The sequence below is a fragment of the Podarcis vaucheri genome (assembly GCF_965113315.1).
Source record: "Podarcis vaucheri genome assembly, chromosome: 2".
NCBI classification, from domain to species: domain Eukaryota; kingdom Metazoa; phylum Chordata; class Lepidosauria; order Squamata; family Lacertidae; genus Podarcis; species Podarcis vaucheri.
Window position 1 is genome coordinate 82,291,543 of NC_138760.1, and position 24,553 is coordinate 82,316,095.

The following is a 24,553-nucleotide window of genomic DNA, read 5'->3' on the forward strand; positions in this document are numbered from 1 at the left end:
TTTTAAGGATTGTAAAAAGTTTGTCCACCTGTGAAGATGCTTCTTCCCATATGAACATGCAGATTACAGCATCAGACTATAATTTTTTTTAATCCACCATACTTTCATGCAACCACACAGTTTCTTAAAATTCATTGCAATATTTTACAGGTATTATTGACAGCACTCAAGTGGAGCAGAGGCAGGTTGTAGCAGTGACTGGTGATGGAACTAATGATGGACCGGCACTTAAGAAAGCTGATGTTGGCTTTGCAATGGTACATTTAAGAACATGCTCCTTTTCAGGAATGCCCAGAATATTCAATAGTTTCAATTTTGGGGTTGATGTAGTGCATTGAGTAGTGGGGGTGGGGGTGTGTAAAATATTCCCTGAAACTCCCTCTAATGATAAATATATTCACCATTTTATGAGACTGTTCACACCCAATCTGCTGCTGCTTTGGTGCCATCATTTCCCTGGGAGTAGGCTTGTAGACAATCTCAGTCAGTTGATGTATTGCTGTTACTTCAGCTGAATTGATTGTCTTAAGTATGCCCATTGACAGTGTGATGCCAAATTCCTATACAGTGGTACCTCGGGTTTAGTACTTAATTCATTCTGGAGGTCTGTACTTAACCTGGAACTGCTGCGCTGCTGGAGCACGATTTCTGTTTTCATCCTGAAGCAAAGTTCTTAACCTGAAGCACTATTTCTAGGTTAGCGGAGTCTGTAACCTGAAGCGTATGTAACCCAAGATACCACTGTATTGTGACGTAACTGAATTTTAGATTTGCCATATTACGAACTGCTATTGAAAACATTTCCAAATTGGTTCAATATCTATCCAGCATAGAAACTGCTGTTGAGGAAAACAAGTCTAAAGTCTCCTAAAGTTTTGGCCAGGCTAACCAGTTTAATGGTTCTTTGGCTCCTGGCTCGTTTTATTTATTAACAGCCAATTTAAGTTACCTCTCTTCTGAAAGTGCTATTCCTTATTGAAACACTGCTTCTCATTCTAGTAAGTTATTTTTGATATGTCTTCTACATTTTTCAGGGTATTGCAGGAACTGATGTCGCAAAGGAAGCCTCAGATATTATCCTGACCGACGATAACTTTAGTAGCATTGTGAAAGCTGTAATGTGGGGTCGTAATGTCTATGACAGTATTTCCAAGTTCCTGCAGTTCCAGCTCACAGTAAATGTAGTGGCCGTAATCGTTGCTTTCACTGGAGCTTGCATTACCCAGGTAAGGTTGAATTAAAGTAAATGACTAAAGTACCTTAAGATCTTCATCTGAGGCACTTGTCTGGAGGCCTTGCCAAAAAGAATGTTGCAGATTGTTTCTTGGAAGAAGGCCTTTTCAGTGATGGCACCATGGCCATGCAATATTGTCCCCACAAAGGCTCGCCTCACCTTGTGCTTTCATTGTTTGTTTTTTGGTACCATATACATACCTTTTCACTTCCCCAGGTTTAACTATAGTGATCTTAAAAAACTTTTCGTGATTATGTATATTTATTGAAGTTTTAAGATCTTGTTGAATTTCCAAAGCTATTAAGAGTTTTGCTGGAAACCTATTTTGTGCCAGTTTAATTCTGTGGTGTATTTGAAGTTTTAAACATTTATTATAAGCTTGCCAGGGAACTTTTTTGCTATTGGGCAGCCTAAAAATGTAGTTAATTGAAAACAATTAAATATAAATAAAGGGAATTCCATTTCAAATGATGATGCAGTCACTGCATTCAGTATGCAGATTCTACCCAGTTCTACTCCATTCATTTATGCACACTGCATTTACTCAAATCTGATCCTGTCTTAGAGAAACAAATGGCTTAAATGATGTCATATATGAGGACTCTTACTCAAGTTCATACAAGCACCCTTATACAGCAATTTTATATGTTGTGCTACTGGCAGGCAGTAACCCATGTTGACTGCTTGTTGGGGCTAAGAACATGGACCCAGGTCCAGAACAGTTTGTACCTCACAGGCAGCAAACATTATGTTTTCTGTTGAAACCACATATCAGTGCTCTTTTGGAACTGCCAGTGCACCCAGTTACTTTAATATCCCTAAAAAAATAATAACAAACATGTCAGCACCTTATAATCTAGAGGTACAAAGGTGTCCTCATACCTGCTTATTTCACCAAAAGTGAGTAAAATACCAATCACAAAACACCAGTTGTATTAAGTAACTGTTTATATTATTTGTTCTCATGTGCCCATTGCACATATTTTCTACATTGTAAGAAGTCAAAGGAAATACGGCAACATGGTTTTTAGAAAGTAATATATACAGGGCTATTTTTCGGCTGGAACTCACCGGAATTCAATTCCAGCATCTCTTGGGTGGGCGCCATTGCCATTACAAGAGAACAAGGGAGGAGTTCATGGTGAGTTCCGACACCTCTTTTTGTAGGAAAAATAGCACTTCATATCTAGAGATATATAGATAGAGAGAGAATCAAATATGGAAGGGTGATATTAAACAGAGTGTGGCACCTCTGTGAATACAGTGCAGAAATACACATAGCACATACTGTTCACTCTGGTACAACAGGAAAATTCAGCCTCAGTGAGCAAAATCATGAATAAGTCATAGGTATACGGCAAAGAATAAGTTTACCTTGTCATCATGATATGGCCAAGTGAAACCCGAGGCTGTCTCTATTAGATGCCACAGAGGTGAAACTCCTCCCAAATTACTCTTCTAAATTTTTCAAGCTGTTCAAAGGTTATAACTATTTATTTCTTCGTGGATCTTGGGCTCAGTTGCAGGCCTGTGGTTCCTCTGAGCAGTGAAAACTCAAGCTGTTGCTGTTCACTGTAGCAGGGATGGTCAGAGCAAGGGGAGGGAGGACGGCTCATGTCACTTTGCCACTCTTTAGTATTTCTTTTTCCTATACAAAAGACAGGTGTGGAATCAGGAAAGCACAGTGAACCATGGAGAATATAATACCAAATTTGTTTGCCTCTTGTACATTTCGTTTTAATTAGACCTTGGGATAGAAATATTAAAAAGAAGTCAAAGGATTGCATGTCCTTGCCCCTGCCCTTTTGAAAATTCTAAGGCATATTGATAAAATATTTTGATTTAAGTATTTAAGAAACTTTAACACAATTCTTCCCTCCATGAGTGCAGCTAAGAATGCAGTGGCAGGGATCAGCGTAGAGCTCAATGGAGCCCTCTTTCCTTTTCCCCTAATCATGACTGCATGTGCACCTCAGTGCATCACTCATTACTACAAATGGGAGGACGATGCATTCCTCCCAGATATGCACCCAGACAACTCTCCTCCCTAGGGCTCTGGAATATTTACTTTGCAAGCTAGGAACTTATCGGGATGGGCAGAAAAGAGAGTTCTACTCAACCCATTTCTAATCAATCACTTGCTTATGAAGCTTTGCCCTTTCTCTGTGTGTCTGGGAAGTGCTTCTGAGGAAGAGCATCCATCTATTTATTGGAAGAACCAGTAGGGTAGTTAACATAGCACAATTACCTTTTGCTGCTTTGTGTGTAGGAGAGTTACACTTTTCTTGATAGTTGTGCGTTGTTCATTCATTGATTGAAAATTAAAAATTGACTGTCACAGAATGACTGTGGTTTTCTTTGTGCAGCTAAAATCTAAAATAAACTTTGCAAAGATATTTAAAATGGTAGAATACAATAGAACTATTATAAATATATATACTTCTATGTGGCTATGTGTACACATACTTCTACTGTAATTATATTTTTAGGTAAGTGTGCATAACCCCTACTGTTATGTGTTTTAATTTGCAATTTCATACCTTTGTTGTTACAGTCCTTGAAAGTTTTAATATGGAAGATATATGCTGGGTTTATGAATGAATGTTTAAAAATAACAATAATGTTCCTGATATGTCCAACATGAAACTTGCAGGGGTGATATTTCATGATGAATTGTGATGTACAGATTTGTGTTTCATGTAAAACATCTGGGATCTTTTTACAAAAACTTCCCCTTTTTTATTTAGATCCTTGCTAATGCCTTCCAAGGTTACAAAGAAAAGAACAAGTGAAATAAATGTTGTTTTAGGTGGATCACTTCTTAAACACATTTCCACATAAATTCAAAGTCCACATAATTGTTTTAATTTCCATTTGCTTCTGCCTTTGAAATGCATAAAATCATATTTTAAAAAAAAAATCTTGTGCAATGTAACTGAATGACTCATCTTTAAAATTATTCTAAACCCGAGCTCAGATGCACATTTCCCTTAGCTTGCAGAGAATTAATCAGAAATAAGAAAGAGCTGCAGTGGAAATTTCATTCCACCAAGTGCCAAAATTAATGTGTGTTTAATGCTTAGGCTGGGGTTTAGAATAAGCTTTTACACTTGACTGAACTGTGCAGCGCAGTAGATGATAGATAATTATTAGAGGCACCTTAGCAACATGGAATGATTGGCACTGTGAAATGGTGAGAATGAGCTGCTGCCAAAAGTGATGGCTGCCAATTGCACATGTGTAATTTAGAGGATGGATCAAAGTGAGAAATTTGCTTTTCATTATACACTGGAGTTCCCTTGGGTTTCTGCTGACACTTGCACAACAGAGACCTTTTTTATAGCAACAAATATAGCTTCAGATGATAGGAGAGCAGGATGTAGGGACAGGCACTTTAATTTCACACCATTTGTAAAAAGAGGATTTTTTCCCCCTCGGTGCACATATGATCTCTTTGAAAGATTGCATGCATGTCAAGTTGTTCACTGAAGGAGTAAATGAGTTTGGCCTTTTGCCAATCAGGGGAGGAGCAAATGGCTTGCAGGGCATATAGAGAGACCTCCAAGCTTATTTAGGCAATTGATAATCTCTTCAGATATCTCAGCTTTCATTTTTCAAATATTTATCTACAGCACAGAAATCTTATGAAATTATAGCCATTATATCATAAAATTGCATTGTTTCTCAGATATGGTTATGGTGTTGCTTTTAGGCAGATACTGCATCACAAAAAAAATGCTTCTGTAATACTGCTACAAGCATAGGTTCTGAGTTTTTTTAGTTAGCACAATGAATTTATTGCTTCTGGTGACCAGAGCAAGCTATCACACGGATGCTCAGCTTGTACACATCAGTGTGGAAGAACAATGGCATAGTTTGCCCTAGTGCAGTTACAGAAGCATTTTGTTCTGGCTAGTAGGGCAAAACTAGGCAGCAGAAAATACATTGTAGTGGGATGAGCTCAGAACTGGACCTGTTGCCTAGTATTAACACAACAAGCTGCACATTGCTTTAAGATAGTTATATCCTAGGTATTCTAAAAGTGATGGATATTGTTACAGTTGAACTCTACAGCTGCAATTCTATAAATACTTACCAGTCAGATAGTGCCTTATGATCGCATTTGAATAGTCATGCATAGGATTGTGCTGTAAGGCACGTTATCCAATTATATTGAATATTGTGATTGATTTTATGCATTTTTCACAAACCAAATTAATTTTCACCTTTTTAAAATTTAAAAAACACATGATAGAATAGTTTGTTTTAGGTTTCAGAGAAACATGAATTAAGCATTTCAATTAATCTCAAAAAATAAAATCACATGCTCTTCCTCACCAGAGTTTATAATGCCACTTTATCCATAGTTCTCTAGTGAGGAAAGATGCTGAGAAGGAACCATTATCCAAAAGACAATTTAAGAAAGCCTATTTAATAGTAATTTATTTTGGTTTTGGGATCTGAATTTGTTTGTTTCTTTTTAACGGGCAATTTCAAAGCCTGATTTGACTCCAAGCATAGCCCTACTAGATTCAGTGAGCAGATAGCTCCTTCTAGTGGTTGTTTATGTAGTCTTGGAAACAAATACCTAACAAACCATATAATCCTTGACCAGACTGATGTGACATCTTGACTTACCATTAATTTGTAAAAGTAAAATAACTCAAATGGTGCTTCCTGAAAGGTTACTGGCTCCATTACTCCACCATTGTTGAAGGCTTTCACTTGCTGAAATGGTTGCATGTGTATGTGTGTGTGTGTGTATTTTATTCATATCTATTTTAAGGGTTTAGCATTTAAATTAGTCCTTATTTTCTCTTGCAATTGTACAATAAGGGTTATGTCTGTACAGGACATTTGGAAAATGGGCTTTGGATGCTGGAGGCCAAGATTCAAACACCTGCTCACTGCTGAAATTTGAATTTCTCAGCCAAATCCATCTGACAGAGTTGTTGGGAGAATGCAAAAAAGAAATTAGAATACTGGTAGTCATGACCTTGTTGCAAGGAAAGGTTTTGCAGAAATATTTAAGAGCAACAAGTACATATATTGACATGGCAAAGATACTGACATTTCACTCTATAATTTCTCTCTTCAGGACTCTCCTTTAAAAGCTGTACAGATGCTATGGGTCAATCTGATTATGGACACCTTTGCCTCTCTTGCTCTGGCTACGGAACCTCCTACAGAGTCGTTGCTCCTAAGGAAACCATATGGCCGAAACAAGCCTCTTATCTCCCGTACTATGATGAAGAACATTTTGGGCCATGCTGTGTATCAGCTCACTCTCATTTTTACCCTCCTTTTTGTTGGTAAGATTATCTAGCCTTTTTATTGCTAACTCTAACAAACTGTGGTAGAACTACAGAATTGTATTGCTTCGGGTTTCAGACATGCTTTCCATGCCTTTTTTGATCTGTAGATGTGACACAACATGTTGCCAAGAACACAGACTAGCTCAGCGATCCAATCCACTGAGCTACTCTCGTGGCTTGTCTACATGTGGTAGGACTTCACCTCATAGAAGACAATAGTTTGGGATCAAATTGGTCGCAACTTTATTGATTATAGATGTCAGTATGTTCTGGCATAGGCATTGGGTGTGTATCCTGAGTCAACCAATCTATTTGCTGGAAGATTATTCCATCAGGTTTAGAATTATTCCTGGGTTTAGGATCACCCAATGACATGCATCAATTCTGGGCAATCCATCCATCATGCCTTGGGGGGGGTGTTATGGCTGCCCCTGTCTGGGCATTCAGACAGAAGTCTTCCCCCGGGACACTTTAATGGGGTACCCTGAGACTTCAATACCCTGATACTTCAACTGAGGAGATGGAGGTGTGGTTCTGACTCAGCCCCTCTGCCAGACTGACCCAACCCAATGCCTTTTTTTTTTTTTTTGCCAACAAACTGTGGCTATGAGGTAGACAAGATCTCCAGACAGGCCCAATTTTCTGCAAGGAAATTCCTCCCTGGCCCTGAATATGGCAACCATATAATTCCATAGCAAAGTCTTGTGCTCATACTGATTGTTTTCTTCAGGAATTGTCAATCATTAGGGTGGGAATGACCATCCAAGTAGGACCTGAGCTGCCACAAATATTCTTGTGCATGATGTCCTCTACTGGAAATATAAAATGTCGGATGAGCAAATCTACGGTTGCCGTGGATTTATGGCAGCCCTAGCAAACCTATACTCTCAGTGTGTTGGGGGGTTTTCTGGAGTTGTAGCAGTAACTTCTATAAATTATGGATCGGGATCGCATTCAAGTAACTTGGATCCAATTAACTCAGTTTGAAATTAACTGAAATTAACTTAAGTTAGGAATGTCTATTAACTTTAACGGGTCTGCGCTGAGTAGGACTATCATGGGATACAATACTTCCCGTTGTATTTCTTAAACTTTCTGCCTGTTAATTTCATTCTCTCAGGTTTTAGGGTCAAACTACATGTGTCACTAAATATTTCATTGAAGCCCATGATTGAGTTTCTCTGTCTTTTTAAATTAATAGCAAATAGGAAGGGGGTGCTCTAGTTCAGAACCATGGTGCAGAGGGAAATAATTAATCCTTTCCCCCCATACTTTTTTTTTTTTTGCTGAAAATTCATTCCCAGCAAGCCCTCTCTTTACCCACTAAGAGCAGCAAATAGCAGCTTAGGGAGTGAATAAGAGCATGAGGAAAGAGAGGAAATATTCAAGGTGAAAGGGTTAATCCTCTCCAGGTTGTGGTGCTGATTCATATAATTTCACTGTGGCTGCTGATCATAAATAAATGAATAAAAATTGAAGAAGAGGATCCCAATACCACGATTCAAATCCATGTTTAGTGTACCCTGCAGTTTGCCTTTTAGTATTATCTGTGCATCATGCATAATTTTATGAACTGTTATCAAGTTTTTTCCTTGTGTTAGTTTTTAAATTAATAAATTCTTTTGTTTTGTTTAATTTTAATAAATAACATTTCATCTAGTTAATAGTCAGGTGCTACCCAAAAATTAGTGATCCGGATGTGGACCTCAGTCTAATACTTCTCACAGTAAAGCTTCCTTGCAATATTATCATTTAGCAATCATTTCATTGCTAATTTCAGCTGAATTCTATAGTGCTTCTAATGTATGTATTTTTTTATTGTTGGTCTTAATGGTTTTAGCAATCTGCTTCTCAGATTCTTTTTTCAATTGTTTTATCATCAGCTTACATTTATTTTGTCAGAGTTTGTGCTTCTTGTTCTCTTCATTTGGGCAACACTTCTACTTGTTATTCTTGCCTTATATAGCTCTTTTGCTTCTGCTCATAAACCACATTGACATCTTCTTGGATTTGTTGGTACTTTCCTGAACTATCCTGGACTGTGGTATAAATTCCAGCTGAGATTCTATTATTGTAATTTTAAATCACCTCCAAACATCCTGGAGGGAATTGACCCTTTTGGTTCTCCCTTTTAACTTCCTTTCAATGAATTCCTTCATTTGGAAAAGTTTCCTCTTTTAAAGCATCCCTGTTGCCTAGTCTAGGTAACTATCCCCTTCAGTGTATGTTAAATTTTGTAGCACAGAAGTAACTGTTCCAAATTACTTCATCAACAGTCACATCAGGTTCTGAACACCTCTCAGTATTGCTTCCCTTCCAAATGGTTTTATTGCTGATTATTTCAAGACATACTCACTTATTGCATCAAGAAGTTTTGCCTTGTTGTCAGGACTTGAATATGCATTTATCCAGTCAATGTGAGAGTAGCTGAAGTCACATGTTATTACAAGACTGTCTCCCTGATTTATTTCTCCATCTCAACATCATTCTCGGTGTTTTGGTTTGAATGGATGATAAACATGACTATGTCTTGAATTCCAGGGCTTTTGGTCCAAGTATTTTCATTTCTGTGAGTTCCATGGAGGAGTTTATTAGAATCATTTTATCTCACTTGCAACACCGTACATAATATTCCTTTGCTTGTTTTTTCTACGGAGTTTATATACAGAGATTACTTTATCGTACTGCTTTGCTTCATGCTACCAGGATTCAAACATGGCTATTATATTTATTATCTTATTAGTGCACTAGCTCCCCAATTCAGGCTTGAAGACTTCTAGTATTAGCATATAAATACCTATGCATTTATTCCTTTCCAGGTGACCTTTCTGTGCACATTTCCCCCTGTGAACCTTCAGTATCTTTAAACAGATGTCATGTTCTTCTGTATTCTATTGCCAAGTTCTATTCTATTCCCATTTAGATGATCTGGAACATTTACAACTTAATTCCTGAGCAATGAATCATCTTGAACTGGATGCTCCCCAATTCCTTTCAGCTTTCCTCCAGAATTGAGTTTAAAAGCTGTTTTGCAAGCTTTTTGATATAAATCATTGGCAGTTTGGTTCCATTGCAGTTCAGGGGGGAGCCTGTCTCAGTTGTACAGGCTTGGCTTGCTCCATAATGTTCCCCAGTACCTAATAAATTTAAGTCCTTCTTTGAACACCAGCATTTCATTCATCCGATGAGACCCCTCAACTCTGAATGTCTAGCTGGCTCTGTGTGTGAAACAGATGGCATTTCTAAATATGCAGCCTTGGAGGTCTTGGACCTCAGCAGACTTCAGCAGCAAATAGAAATAAAAAGCTTCACGACTGGTTATTTACTGTTACTGTTGCTGTCATTGCTGCTATTATGACTGCTATCTTGCTGACATGGTGATGTGATTGTTCTATGGTACACTGAACTGTCCACAATGTTTTTTTAGATTTTGTTCATTTATTTTTTTGTTTCCTCCTTATAATCAGGTGAAAAAATGTTCAAGATTGACAGTGGCAGGAATGCACCACTCCACTCTCCGCCTTCTGAGCACTACACTATCATCTTCAATACCTTTGTTATGATGCAGCTGTTCAATGAAATCAACGCACGCAAAATCCATGGTGAAAGGAATGTTTTTGATGGCATCTTTAGAAACCCTATATTTTGCACTATTGTACTGGGCACATTTGTTGTGCAGGTAATCATTATACAGTGTTAACGCAGCAAAATATTGTTTGCACGTTCCACTGTAAACTCTTCACCCTCTTCTCACGAGATTCTCTGAAAATCCAAAGGCATGTTAGGTATAAATAAACTGCTGATTTATCCACCATTAAGATAGATGTTATGATTTTTCTCCTGTTGTTTCTTTCCTGATTGTCTCAGTTCAATCCTCACTTATTTTTATCCTGTAATCTATTTATTTGCTTTCTGTTTCAAGGCTTCATCTGTTATGTCTTTTCCTTTCATGTGTTTATATTATGGAGATATATTCATTTTGCTCTTCTTCCCCTTCTAAAATCCAAGAGCCATATTATGTGAAGGAAGATGAGAAGAAGCAAAGGAGCTGGAATATATTATATTCCTTTTGAAATTCTTGTCATTGGCCTAGCAGTACTAAAATGTGTCTGGCTATTTTTGAGACAGCACAATACAAAGTATATTAATAAGTAATCTTGAAATATAATAAATCTCATGATGACAGACTTCATTTGGTAGAGAAAATGCTTCTTCACAATCTTTTTCAAATATCTTACACTTTAAATTTAACAGCTAGTCTTGGATACTCTGCTGCCTTGTGATAGCAAAAGCAGTATTTCTGAAATAGCCTGCCTTGGATTAAATGCGAGCGTAGGTCAGTGGAGTGATTCTGCCTGCCACAAGAGTAAGGAGGATTGGAAGCTGTACTGTTTTGATAGGCTATGACTGGGGTGGCGGGGATGACCTTGGAGATGAACTCAATTGAAACGTAGCATGTACCTCAATGAAATGTAACAAACAATTAATAACATTTGAGAGAATATTGAATAAAACTACTTAACATTTCACAACTACTTTAGGTAGGTAAATATGAACAGAAGTTAGAACACAGGTGAAGTAGTGCTGCTGTTACAACTATCAGAGAACATACATGAGATTCCTCCCCCCCCCTTTGGGGTGCTTCAGGCTCAGTGTTATATTCTGTATGGTAGCAGTGGGGCTGGCTCAGCCATTAGGCAAACTGGAGCAGCAGCCCCATGAGCACCCCACTGGTGGTCCACAAGGGGTGCCAGTATCTGCTGAAATCACGCGGAATCTCGCAAACACACAATAGCTCATGCAATTTGGGCATGTTAGGTATAAATTGGGTGAGATCTTGCCTGAAATTGGTTCCAAATGCGGGAGCTGCTGCTCCGCCTGCAGCAGAGGGGGCAGGGCAGGCTGAGAGGCGGCGCTGGCGGCAACAGGCATGGCACTTTCCATTTCGGTCTCCCTAGGCAGCTGATTGGTGGGAATATTCAAACTATGTTGGTTCTTCCAACATGAATGTTTTTGAAATTCAGTTGAGGAGTTCAGTTTTCCCAGTTCCCTCCCACTTGCAATTAAAAAAATAAAAGCTCTGTTTAATGTCGGGCTGACAAATAGGCTACAATGCTTTCCCCTGATGTTTAGTTTTCTGTGTGCAGGGACCAAGCTACACCTGTAACCTGGTCTTGCAATCCCAGAAAGAAGTTTGCATATTAGCACAATAAGGAATGGTTCACAGGTCTCTGAAGTTGACCAGCAGCTGAGGGGGGAGCCAGGATAGAGTTCCCACAGAGCTGTCTATGGAGAGTGGAGTCAGTGTTACCAATGCAGAGCCATTTGCCCTTTCCCCAGGTGTCTGCTGGTCTGTCTGTGATGTGAGGTCATCTGTCCTTCCCAATTTTTTCTTAGGCTGGTATGCTTGGGACACTTTGAGAGCTTTGTCCCAGGTGCTGTTCCCACACCTACATATGAGAAACTGCTTCAAGTCTCCCTGCTGACTGAAACTCCCCTTTACCTCACAGTTCATTGCTTCCTTGGGAACATTTTACTTTTAAACCTGCATTCATTTATTTTGCTGCCACCTTCTTGACATTAGATTCCCTCTACTAGCAAAGTGAGTGGTGCCATTCTGGGAGTATACTCAGTGGTAAACCTGAGTTTGCTTCTGTGAAATAGCTCTATCCCTTCTGCAGTCTATCCTCTGCTCTTTCGTATCAAAAAATCATTTGCTAATTTGTTCAAGAAGATTGACCAGCTCCACCTATCCTCTCATGCTCTCCTTTCCCTTGTAATAAGAAGTTGCTTTCTTGGCTATTTATTCTCCTGTTCTTCACCCCTTCCAGGCTAGATTTTGCTCTTTTCACTCCACTGAAGGTTACCAGGTTTTAAAATATTCTTCCTACCATTTTGTGAGGCCTCTTTGTCATCGTGATCCTTCTTCACTTCTCTGCTTCTCCATACTGTTGATCATACCATCTCCTTTACTTTCTTTCCTCTGGACTTCCCTCATATTTTTCTCTTCTTATTCCCATTCAATATTTCTAATTCATCCTTTGCTGTGTTATCATTCATACTTTTCTACTCTGGTCACTGTTTGTTCTTGTGACTTTTTCTTCTACCATTGTATTGATTACCATCATCCATATTATTCTTTCTTGGTGATATCTGTTCTGATAGTCTGTGTCTGCAGTAGTCAATCCAGAATCTCTCCATAAAATGAATCAACCTAATTGCTTTGAATATGCCACCATCTACCTATGTATTAGGGCACTGTCACATTTGCTGAACATCAAAGTTTTGGGCCTTCCATTTAAGGCTCTCTCCACCTTTCTACTCTTCCCTCCCAACTTTTTGCTTAACTGTTATCTGAACAGGCTTAAGTGCTGATTTTCCTGTCCCTTCTTCTTTTTCACAGGCTGATCAACCACTTTTATGTTTTTCTCCCATTTCCCTTTCCCATGTTACTCTCTATGTCAAGAACCAACTTCCCCAAACTTGTTTATTCTGAAAAGAATTAATTGAATCACTGTACATACTCTTGTTGACATTTCCATCCCACCTTAAGGAACAGGCATGTGGAATTGTTGTGCGTCACATGTCTGTTTACATTCCAGCACAGTATGCTGGGAACTTCCGCTTGTGTATAGCTTTTGCTTTTGCTGTTCTCTCTGAGACGACATGAGAGAGAGACGACATGTTTCTTTGTTCTGATTTATGATTAATAAATCTGTAGCCATAGTATGACTTCACAAGCCTCACGCCTATTCTGTGTGCACAGTACACTCTGCTAATAGCGTGCCCTGGCTTCTCAAGTCCGGGTCGCTGATTTACATTGGAGCACGGGCCGATGGAAGGAGACGTCGGAGCTGAGGCTTGCCAGCTGGCCTCCCAGCCTCTGCATGTCGACAACTCTCACAAGTCTGCACCACCTTTCCTGTTCTCCTTCCCAAATCCTCACTTTACAATTTTATCAATCTCCATTATCTCCCAGTATCAATATTTTGCCCTTATAACATGTGCTTTCAATTTTCTAAGCCATGTCTATTATTTGATTTGTGTGTTCAGCTCAAAATAGCAGTTCTTATGCTATCTAAAGAAAATAAATTATCATTAGTAATAGTCGGAGTATGTTCAAAAGCTATAATAGGTAAATATGGTTGGGCTTTATATAGCATTTATTCTGACAAGATCCCTCAGCAGTTATACACAAGTTATACACATAGTTGTAGAGTATATATGAAAATGATAATAGGTACATTTTAGCCTCAATCCAGCAAAATTTAGTCATAACGAAGTCTCATCGGCATCTCTGGGAGTTTAAATTAGTTGTGACTAACTAGCACTGATGCTTTCAATGGGTCTTAGTCATGACTAACTTTACCTGAAGTGCAGGGCCCTCCTGTATATGTGGACAGTTTCATTTGATCATGACTCATATTTTGTCTGTCACCCTCTTGCAAGGAGAGTGAAATAATTAATGATAGCATTCACACCTGGAAAGAAAGCTTGTAGAAAAGCATCAGAACAAAAAACTTGCATCTCTCTGTCCTTTCCCCCCTTCTTTGATTAGTAATTGCACCTTTTATTTTTCTTTCTCCTTTCCCCTTGCAGATAGTAATTGTACAGTTTGGTGGTAAACCTTTTAGCTGTTCCCCTTTGGAGCTTGACCAGTGGATGTGGTGTGTGTTTATTGGATTAGGTGAACTTGTATGGGGTCAGGTAAGGACTACTTATTTTATATAATTACAAAGAAAACCACACATTTTATAGTAAGGCTGCAATCCTATCTACACTTACTTGGGGATCTCACTCAGGGCTGTCTTAAGCATATGCGGCACCAGGATGCAAAGATCCGCCCAGCGCCCCACCCCCCAGGTTGCCCGGTCCCAGGTGCACAGGAGGGGGGAGCTGGCCAGCCACATCAGCGTCTCACTGGCTCGGTCGCCCCCGAACTTGCAGTGCAGAGCTGCCTGCAGAAGAGCGTCACAGCGCTCCAACCAATGGGCCCTGGACTCTTGGCCTGGCACTCCTGAGAGCCCCCACCCCTAGCGCCTATGGGTAAGACGGCCCTGGTCCCACTGAAGACAGTGGTGCTTGCTTCTGAGGACACATGCAGAAGGATTGTGGTGTAAACAATTTTATTCGTATATTGAAGGTGGGTATTGCAGATGACTTGACTAGTATTTTTTTTAAAAAAATGTAATTGTCACTGACATCAAATGAAATTCAGTAAAGCATGTAAATGCTTCACATTCTTCTAGGGTTTGAAATATAGATGAAGGCCGCACTCTGAATCCCTTTGTGGTTGTGAGATTCACATTGCTGCCTATGGTTGATGGACCCTTATTTTATTTTAGTATTTCATCCCACCCTTCCTCAAATATGCTTGGGCAGCATACACAGACTCCTCGCATTTTGTCCTCACAACAACCCTGTGAGGGAGGAGAGGTTGATAGTGTGTGTCAGGCCCACAGTAAACTACATAATCAGGAAGTATGTTTCCACAGTTTAAGCCTAATAGTCTAATAACCACAAAACCTTGGCTCTTGAATGGCCCAGGACTCTTTCGTCACCTACAGCAAACAGTAAGAAAACCCTGTTTTAGCAGAAATTCAAATTTTCTGAATTTCAACCAACGTTAGTTGCTTCATTTATATTAGTATTTCCAGGCTGCTTTTCTGCCCAAATACTTCCAAATGATACATAGTTGTTTGGAGCTGTTATCAGATCCCGACAATTACCGTACCGAATGAAACTTGCAACTGTGCTGGAAAGCTAACGTTTCCTAATATCTTTCATATATTATCCGCTGTTAACTAATATATTCAAACTGTATCCTAAAATGTCCTCACCAGAAAAGGCTGACAGGGACATGAGTTCCAAGAAAGGCAGAGAAGTTCACCCTGTAATTAGAACATGTACAGTAAAGACAAAACACTTTAAAGCAAATGAGCCAGAATTCAAATGCAGAAGTCCATTATTTTCAATGGAATTCATATTTCTAAAAGTCACACTTACAAGGTGACTTGTAAGCTACTTACACTTTTGAATTCCCCTCCCCCTTGAAATTATGGTTTCAGTTTTCCTCTTACTCTTTGAAACCAGTATTGAGAATCACAGTCATGCTGGAAAGTTTGAAAACGTAGGAGCCCTGCTGGATCAGGCCAAAGGCTTCTCTACACCAGCTCCCTCTTCCCCACAGTGGCCAGCCAGATCCCTGAGGGCAGGACATGGGGGCTTGGCCACACAGGGTCAAGGATGGCATATTTCCCATGCCCCAAGGCCTTCTTTCAGATGTGCCCTGTGGGTCAGCACAGTGATTGCACAATTTCCTGGGGCCCTAAATTCAGTCTCTTGCAAATTCATACCCAGTCTAATGTGTAATTTATTTTAAAGAACTTCAGCACATGTGCCCACAAAACAGCCTCTTCAGGCTGAATGTTCACTGGCATGTTATACATTACAACTCAGAGAACCACTTCTGTGGATAGTAATACAGTGGTGCCTCGCAAGACGAAATTAATTCGTTCTGCGAGTTTTTTCGTCTTGCGAAGCATGGTCAAGTCGCAACTGCACCTGTTCAAGCGGTTTTAAGAAAAAGGAAACAAACTTGCAAGACGTTTTCGTCTTGCGAAGCAAGCCCATAGGGAAATTCGTCTTGCGAAGCAACTCAAAAAACGAAAAACTCTTTCGTCTTGCGAGTTTTTCGTCTTCCGAGGCATTCGTCTTGCGAGGTACCACTGTATTTGATTTCTCCCTCTTCCAATGTTTTACCATCCAAGAAAAAGTGATGAGTTAAGGATTGCCAGCTACATCTTCATGGACAGATCACCTGTAAAAGTTTCTCTGTCTACACACCCCTCCAGGTCTCTGCGTGGAGATTTCTAGACTCTCCTGTGCCTAGCGAAAAAGCTGGCAGGGGGATGAGTGCCTAATGCCATGAGCAGTTTCCATTGGCTCGTATTAGTTGGGTTGGAATGAGGGTTCTATAGATCTGTTTCCAGTCTATGCCAGTTTTGCAAGTTTTCATTCAGGTTTGTTCCATCCTGTTTCCATATTAAACTGCCATTTTTAATTTTAAAAAAAATCCAGACAAATTTCACACAAAATACTCATGTCATGTTTCCTTCTGAGCTCTTTGATTCAGACCAGGAGGAGGAGACACCTGAGGATGAGCACGTAGAAGGAAAGAGGGGTGAGGCTATGCTGGAGAGCCCTCAAGACAAAGCCCCTATCTGCCCCCCCTCCAGTTCACCTGGAACTACTGATGAGGCAGTAGACCCAGGACCTGCTCTTTCCCTGCCTGTTGAGATTGCTTCATAAGATGTAGAGTAGTACTTCATCCATCAAAGATCTTTGGGCTGATGTGAATTCCTTGGCAAACGACAATATATATTTTGTTTGTCCTCGATTAAACTTGTAGTTTGTCTAATACAGACACAATTTTCACATACTCTCTACAAACAGTGCTCAATGGCATAATTCTAAAACTTACTTTCAGGTCATTGCAACTATCCCAACGAGTAGGCTAAAATTTTTAAAGGAGGCAGGAGGTCTTACATTAAAAGAAGAGGCGCCTGAAGAGGAGATGAATGAAGATGTAGAAGAAATTGACCACGCAGAAAGAGAACTTCGGCGTGGGCAAATCCTCTGGTTCCGAGGGCTCAATAGAATCCAGACCCAGGTATGTTGTGCTACAAGGTTGGGGATATATTCTCCCCAAAGCTGCTTTACATTTAGACAAAATAATTATATACCCTTAGTCCATATTGCAAAGCTCTATGTAGCTCTGATATGAGCAGGAACTGTTGTTGCATTTCTGTGACAGGGAATGCTTTGCATATTCAAACCACTGAATATTTGGAGGATTTCACAGTGCTGAGATGTGGACTTCCACAGGTGAATCAAAGCTTCTGTGTATTATTGAGTAGGACAACATCAAGTGGGCTGGAGCCCTGTTGCTTGGAGGCAGGAAAACATCACTCCCTTTTCCTGCCTTGCCTGGAGCAGACCTTTAACTTGCTTGTGCTTTTCTGGCCTGGTTTAATTGTTTAGAAATGTGAGTCTTGAGTGTTAGATGAGTGTGTGAATGGTATGGCTCCATGCCTGTGTTTGTTCTAGTGTTTCTGTGGGTGTATTCAAAGCTTTTGTAGTTTATTTTCCCTCTGTGTTTTTGGCTGTTAGTCCTCTTCGGTCTGTTGTGGCATGACCATTGCTCCCCTGTAAACATCCCCCCAATCAATTATTCACCTACTCCAAGTCAATTTCCCCATTTATTAATTGATAATTTGGATTCCGCCATCCCACAATGGATGGTAAATTATTCAAAAACAATTGATTAGTTATAAAATTAATTCTGATTGACCCACAAATTAATTTTAAAACCTTAGCGCAGACAAGAAATGTTTAACTGATTAACTTACTGAACCAGAGTTAGTGTATTCTTCTTGCTGCCTCTGGAAATAAAATGCCTAAAGTTTTATAGAAGAGTTCTGTTGGGTCCTCAAGTGAGTTAAATATTCCATTGTTGTGATTATGTTGGCCAGCCTTCAGGCAATAGGGGGATTACAGCTCGTTTGGTGTTGTCCTAGTGGCCCCTATACTCTTCGGATGTGGGCAGCAGTCCCCCTTCACCTGTGTCTGTGGGCTTGGAAAGAGAATAGAAAGTATAAAGCACAGAAAGAATGTTTCCTTAGCCTACAAGTTATAAACAAGTAAACTAGCAAATTCTGAAAGAAATATATGCAAGCTTGCAATATAAACAGCATACTTAGCTCTGTAACTTTGCATTACACCTAGAAGCTACTGTGATACATCAAACATTTCTGTGTTGCACTATCTCTGTTACTGTATTCATTCATTAAAAAATAGGATAATCTTGTATTGTTTCCCAGGAGTTTTGCATGAGTCTTTTTGAAACTAATGAATCCTTTGTTTCGCACCATCAAAAATTGATATTTGAATATATATACGTATATATATATATGGGACGCGGGTGGTGCTGTGGTCTAAACCACAGAGCCTAGGGCTTGCTGATCAGAAGGTTGGCAGTTCAAATCCCCATGACGGGGTGAGCTCCCGTTGCTTGGTCCCTGCTCCTGCCAACCTAGCAGTTTGAAAGCACGTCAAAGTGCAAGTAGATAAATAGGTACCGCTCTGGCGGGAAGGTAAAGTGCATTTCCGTGCACTGATCTGGTTCGCCAGAAGCGGCTTAGTCATGCTGACCACATGACCCGGAAGCTGTATGCCGGCTCCCTCGGCCAATAAAGCAAGATGAGCGCCGCAACTCCAGAGTCGTCCCTGACGGGACCTAATGGTCAGGAGTCCATTTACCTTTACCTTACACACACACACACATAGATGTCTGTGATAAACTTGAAATAGGGTTAACCTTGTTCTTTATCTTGTCAGCAAAACCTTGAGAGCTAGAAGCTAAAAAAAGTTTTTCCATATGTTGTATTACTGCATTTGTTTTTAATTAGAGAAGTTGGGCATGGCACCAGGATTCTACCTTTTTCTGCTTGTAAAAAAAATATTTAATTGTTTTACTATAATATGAGGAAAAGGCTATGCATGATAAATATATCCAAGTCAGTAGAAGAAAAAGATGGAAGCAGATTTATTAAAATTTGCAACAAAATTTGTTTACTAAAAAATGTTTAAATCATGTGGGTTTCTTTTTTCTGCTCTCTGAATAGGGGTGTTTGTCACTGCAGTAAAGTGTGAAGGTAGTACTAAAAATAGTCAGTTTCTGGAAGGACTATTTTAGTCAAAGCTTTGAAAAGATGTGCTCCCTATAATGCAATGGAGTAGAAGAAAATGAAAATACTGCTTTGTAAGGTCAAGGCACTTCGAGGGTAAAATTAATCCATCTTGGAAAGTTTATTTTTACAATCAGATTTTTAAAGCAATGTGGTTCTATTAAAGCAAATGCTAGTTAATTTTCTAAAGCAGAAGGTGGTGTGTTTTTTGGGGGGGGCTGTGAATGTTTTTAGTGCAAGAGAAAAATTTCTATTATCCCTTTTGATTTTTGTAAAGTTTTGTAAAGAAATAAAAAAGAATGGAAAAGGAAGCGGTGGGATTGGGTGAATGGGGGTAGACCATAGAGCTGGATAAATTTACATTTTTCACTGTGTAAATAATTATATGAAGATCTGCTCACTTGGGTTAGAGTAGTGATTTGGGATTACTCTCCGAGAAAGAAAAATATTTAATTATATGCCCAAGTGGGGGGCTATTATCAGCCCTAAGTAATCCTCTAAATGTGAATTATTTTCTTCCTGGTGGCTGTAGGAGGAGTATTGTCTGTTGACATTTCTGTCAGGATGTCTTTCTGGTTGTGGTGAGTGTAAACAACAAAGAGCAAAAGCTGCTCTTAGTTCCTCTTGTAGATTGAGAAATATCCTTTAGTTCTATATACTTTTATCTTCATGATCCATGGAAAATTCTTGTTGTTTACTGTTTAAACCAAAATAAACCATAATGATGTTTTCTTGCTAACCAACACTGTTCACTTTCCTTTCTGCTTAGAAGTAGATTATTGTGAAAGGCTTACGTTCCCTGCCAGTTGGAGTCTGTGACTGCCCCGCTCCATGCCTCCATCACGTGTTCATTTGACATCAACAAGCCATTAATTCAGAAAGAGTTTTGCAGGCGGCTCCAATATATCCACTGGAGAGTTCCCATGATGTTTGGGAAGTTCAGATTAGTAAAAGAATTACTGCTGGGCAGTTACTGTCAGGATGGTGCATCCGGATGCCGCAGTTCAGATAAGCAGAATACCCAAATGAATTAGTACATCTCTACTGAATTTTACAGGAAATAGTCAAACAAAGGATTTCTGTGAAGATTAGGTTGATAGGCTTCCTCATGAATGGCGGAATGATAGAAATCCTCCAATGCATTATACACTTCTAGAAACACGGGGAGGGTGATTGGAGCACCTTTTCCAACTCTTTGATTTTTTCACTCAATGTGTGCATCTAGTGTGTATCAACTGGCCACTTATTCCCCAACCGTCCCCCCTCTGTGGGGAAAGATGGAACTTGAAGAGGTAAACCCCCAACCCTCTGGTTTACATCAAGGTGGAGTCTCTGTTCTCTCCCTCTTCTGTGTACCCTTACAGGAGAGACAATAAAGGAGTCCTGCATGTCAATATTCAGACCCTTTCCCCCCTCCTGTCTTGCATTATAGGAATTGAAATGACAACACCACCACCATATCTCAACACATTCCCAGGAAATTCTCTCCCTCTCTCATGTATGCATGCATGCACGCACGCACGCACACGTGTACACACACACACACTTTGAATAGGAGGAGACAAAAACAGGAGATGTGGGTTAAAGCTAAAGTCTGTGACAGATCTTGCGCTTGGATTTTATTTGTTCATCTGTTTAAACTTTGTAAACAGCAGCCTCTGTCATATTCCAATTTGAATAACAATATTGTTAGCTAAGAGATTAGATCATGACTGAGTTCAGATGTAGTGAGAAACCATGTTTTCCTGCAATGTGAAATAACACTTTACTTGAGTGCCTCTGGTTGTGTGCTCTTCATATCAGGCTTAGAAAACTGATTTGCTTAAATGATGGCTAGTGAGAACAAGACAAGGTTTGATTCTGAATTGTCCTTACAAACCATAGCTGCTCAAATTTGGATAGAACTGCTTTTAGTTTAAAAGTAAAAGTGGAGGCTCTCAGTCTTTGCCTTTGGCACACAAAAGATGTAAAGGAGGAGCACACAAACCCAAGGCTCATATAGTGAGGAACCATAGTTTCATGTTGCAGCAGAATCAGCATTTTCTACCAGCTTTTCCTGTATCTACATATGGAACAAATTAGTAACTTTAAGGCACAAACTAGGAGACGGGAGGGGGGAAACTTCAGATTACTCAATTTTCTTGCCTATTTGGCAAGATTGATTTATCAAGTTGCCATATTAGAGTAATAAACTGCAACTTTCATCACCAAAGTAGTCTTGAATGGCATTTTAAGAATTTAGTGCAATAGCTGAAGGGGAGGGGAAAATTAAATTTTCTCTTTTGAAGAGGTACAAGGGCTTTTAGCAAAATTCTACTCACCCAGGTTACTACTATAATATAAATGAATATAATATCCAGTTTCCTTTAAAATGTTTCCTGGTTTGACTTCAGTTCTTTCTTCTTCAACACAGAACGGGTGATAACTTTTTATAGTATCTCTACTGCTTTCACACAGAAGGCAAACTTTAAACTTGCTCTGCCTTCAGAATACCCATTGTTAGGCTTGTCTAATTTTCCACTAATTATTCAGCAAGTTGGGATGTTTAGGTACAAATACATCTGTGAAATCTTAGTGCTGTTATGGACAGTAAATACTGATCTTTCCATATTTACTTGAACTTGGTTTTTGTTTGTTTTTTAGTCTTAGTACAGACCTCTTTTATAATATGATTGAAGAGCATGTAAAATTGATTGACTAGATTTCCACAATGGCACATACATGATAGTCTCTTAGCAGGGACTCTAGAAAGCTTGCTGAATTGTCCCTGTTGGAGAGTGCTTAGGATTGCATTAGAATATTTCAAGCCAGGATTTGTATTCAATTCTACTTAAAAGGATTAATTTAGTCAAGTAAGTAAGTGCCCCTTAATATTAAGAATGCAATTTATTGTAGTCAAAATAGATTCTTAGTGAATGCTGTTCAGCAATTTATGAGCCTTTGGCAAATTTGCCAAAGAGACACTGTGGTCTGTTAGGTAGTGAAGAATCTGGGTCCAAAGCTATAGTAAGTTTGTATATATACTGCATTTTCTAATAATAATAATAATAATAATAATAATAATAATAATAATAATAATTTATTTATACCCCGCCCATCTGGCTGAGTTTCCCCAGCCACTCTGGGCGGCTCCCAATCAGTGTTAAAAACAGTACAGTGTTACATATTAAAAACTTCCCTGAACAGGGCTGCCTTAAGATGTCTTCTGAATGTCAGGTAATTATTTATCTCTTTGACATCTGATGGGAAGCCGTTCCACAGGGCGGGCGCCACTACCGAGAAGGCCCTCTGTCTGGTTCCCTGTAGCCGCACTTCTCGCAATGAGGGAACCGCCAGAAGGCCCTCGGCGCTGGATCTCAGTGTCCGGGCTGAATGATGGGGGTGGAGACGCTCCTTCAGGTATACAGCACCGAGGCCGTTTAGGGCTTTAAAGGTCACCACCAACACTTTGAATCGTGCTCGGAAACGTACTGGGAGCCAATGCAGATCTCTCAGAACCGGTGTTATGTGGTCCCGGCGGCCACTCCCAGTCACCAGTCTAGCTGCCGCATTCTGGATTAATTGCAGTTTCCGGGTCACCTTCAAAGGTAGCCCCACGTAGAGCGCATTGCAGTAGTCCAAGCATGAGACAACTAGAGCATGCACCACTCTGGCGAGACAGTACTCTAGCCTGCGTACCAGGTGGAGTTGGTAGACAGCTTCCCTGGACACAGAGTTAACCTGCGCCTCCATGGACAGCTGTGAGTCCAAAATGACTCCCAGGCTGCGCACCTGGTCCTTCAGGGGCACAGTTACCCCATTCAAGACCAGGGAATCCCCCACACCAACCCCTCCCTGTCCCCCCAAAACAGTACTTCTGTCTTGTCAGGGTTCAACCTCAATCTGTTAGCTGCCATCCATCCTCCAACCGCCTCCAGGCACTCACACAGGACCTTCACCGCCTTCACTGGTTCTGATTTAAAGGAGAGGTAGAGCTGGGTGTCATCTGCATACTGATGAACACCCAGTCCAAACCCCCTGATGATCTCAAAGTGACTTTCAAAGAATCAAAACATGCAGTTTATAAAATTTTAAGCAATGCTGTATGCTTGCTGGTGTGACTCCATCAAGGCTTTGGATTTGTGGTTCATTCACTTTCAGTTGTCCATTCCTTGACCAGATAGAATTGTTGTGCCCAGGATATAACAGTTCACGATGGTCTACCAAATGAAATACAGCATGGCTTCTCCAGAACCATGTGCCGGATCATGTGACAACCTGCCCTATTAATAAGTAAATATTGGGATGAATTCACATAGCTACATGTCCAAAGGAGCTTAGACTTATGTTTCTTGAACAGAAACTTAAATGCTGAATGGCAAAGTTATTTTGAAATGGAAGGGAGATTTTAAAGATTAGGATAAAGCAGTAGGTTTGTGGCATAGGAATGGATATTTACTGTTGAAAGAATAGAAGTTTAAAAATGTACTGGGCATGCCATAATGGACATATCCGTGTCCAGACACAGCTCCACTCTACTTGTGCTTTAAAAGTTATTTATATTGCTCCAGAATGTGGATGAGGAGAAATCCAGTTTTAATAGATAGCTTTGATGTTCTTATGTGCATTTTAATGCACATTAAACGAATGTGGTTTTTGTTCCAGCAAGTAATGCACACAAAGATGCATTCTGCTACTTGTGGATCTCCCTAACTGCTTCTTAGTGACGATCACAAATGTCCCAAGTAAGGTGCTCACACAGGTGTACATCATACCTTGAATGTTCAGCTCTGCACAGTATTCTGTAAGCAAGGCTCTGTTTGCCCTGATCCCATGAGCCTAACATTTCCTATGAGCCCAAAGATGAAGAAACATAGCTTTGAGCAGGTGTGCAAAAGAAAGATGTTTCAGCCCCTGTTAAAGCATCAAATGTGACATTCATATTAATACTAGGTATCTTTGTGATACCTTGATCAGTATTTTGTGATACATTTGTGTCTTACTGAGACATATGTAAACATATTCATCCTAAGGTGTCCTAGTCTAAAAACACCAGTATTGTGCTTTCCGTTATATTACAAATGTTTTTGCAGTAGGCACAGTGGAATCTCCACTTCACTACCATAACCCTTAATGGCAATCACAAGTCTGTGTGTGTGTGTGTGTGTGTGTGTGTGTGTGTGTAATTGTATATTTGCCAAAATGTCTGTGACAAAATATTTATGAGAAGAAATTTATCAGCTAGAGATGGGTGACCTACCCATGGCTTGTGTTGT

The 24,553-nt window shown here is 39.8% G+C and overlaps 1 protein-coding gene across 18 annotated transcripts in view; it reads left to right on the plus strand.

Annotated features, from left to right (window-relative positions):
* ATP2B2 (ATPase plasma membrane Ca2+ transporting 2) overlaps positions 1 to 24,553 on the plus strand; it is a 358,314-nt gene that overhangs the window by 322,768 nt on the left and 10,993 nt on the right. For 17 of the 18 annotated variants that reach the window (XM_082211878.1, XM_082211885.1, XM_082211880.1 and 14 more), the window contains 6 exons: positions 151 to 257; positions 1,035 to 1,226; positions 6,333 to 6,546; positions 10,017 to 10,228; positions 14,149 to 14,256; positions 17,039 to 17,221. In XM_082211878.1, the coding sequence (XP_082068004.1) occupies positions 151 to 257; positions 1,035 to 1,226; positions 6,333 to 6,546; positions 10,017 to 10,228; positions 14,149 to 14,256; positions 17,039 to 17,221 (1,016 nt within the window). Of the gene's footprint in view, positions 1 to 150; positions 258 to 1,034; positions 1,227 to 6,332; positions 6,547 to 10,016; positions 10,229 to 14,148; positions 14,257 to 17,038; positions 17,222 to 19,830; positions 19,880 to 24,553 lie in introns of all 18 variants that reach the window. The other variant, XM_082211882.1, reaches the window with a different exon arrangement.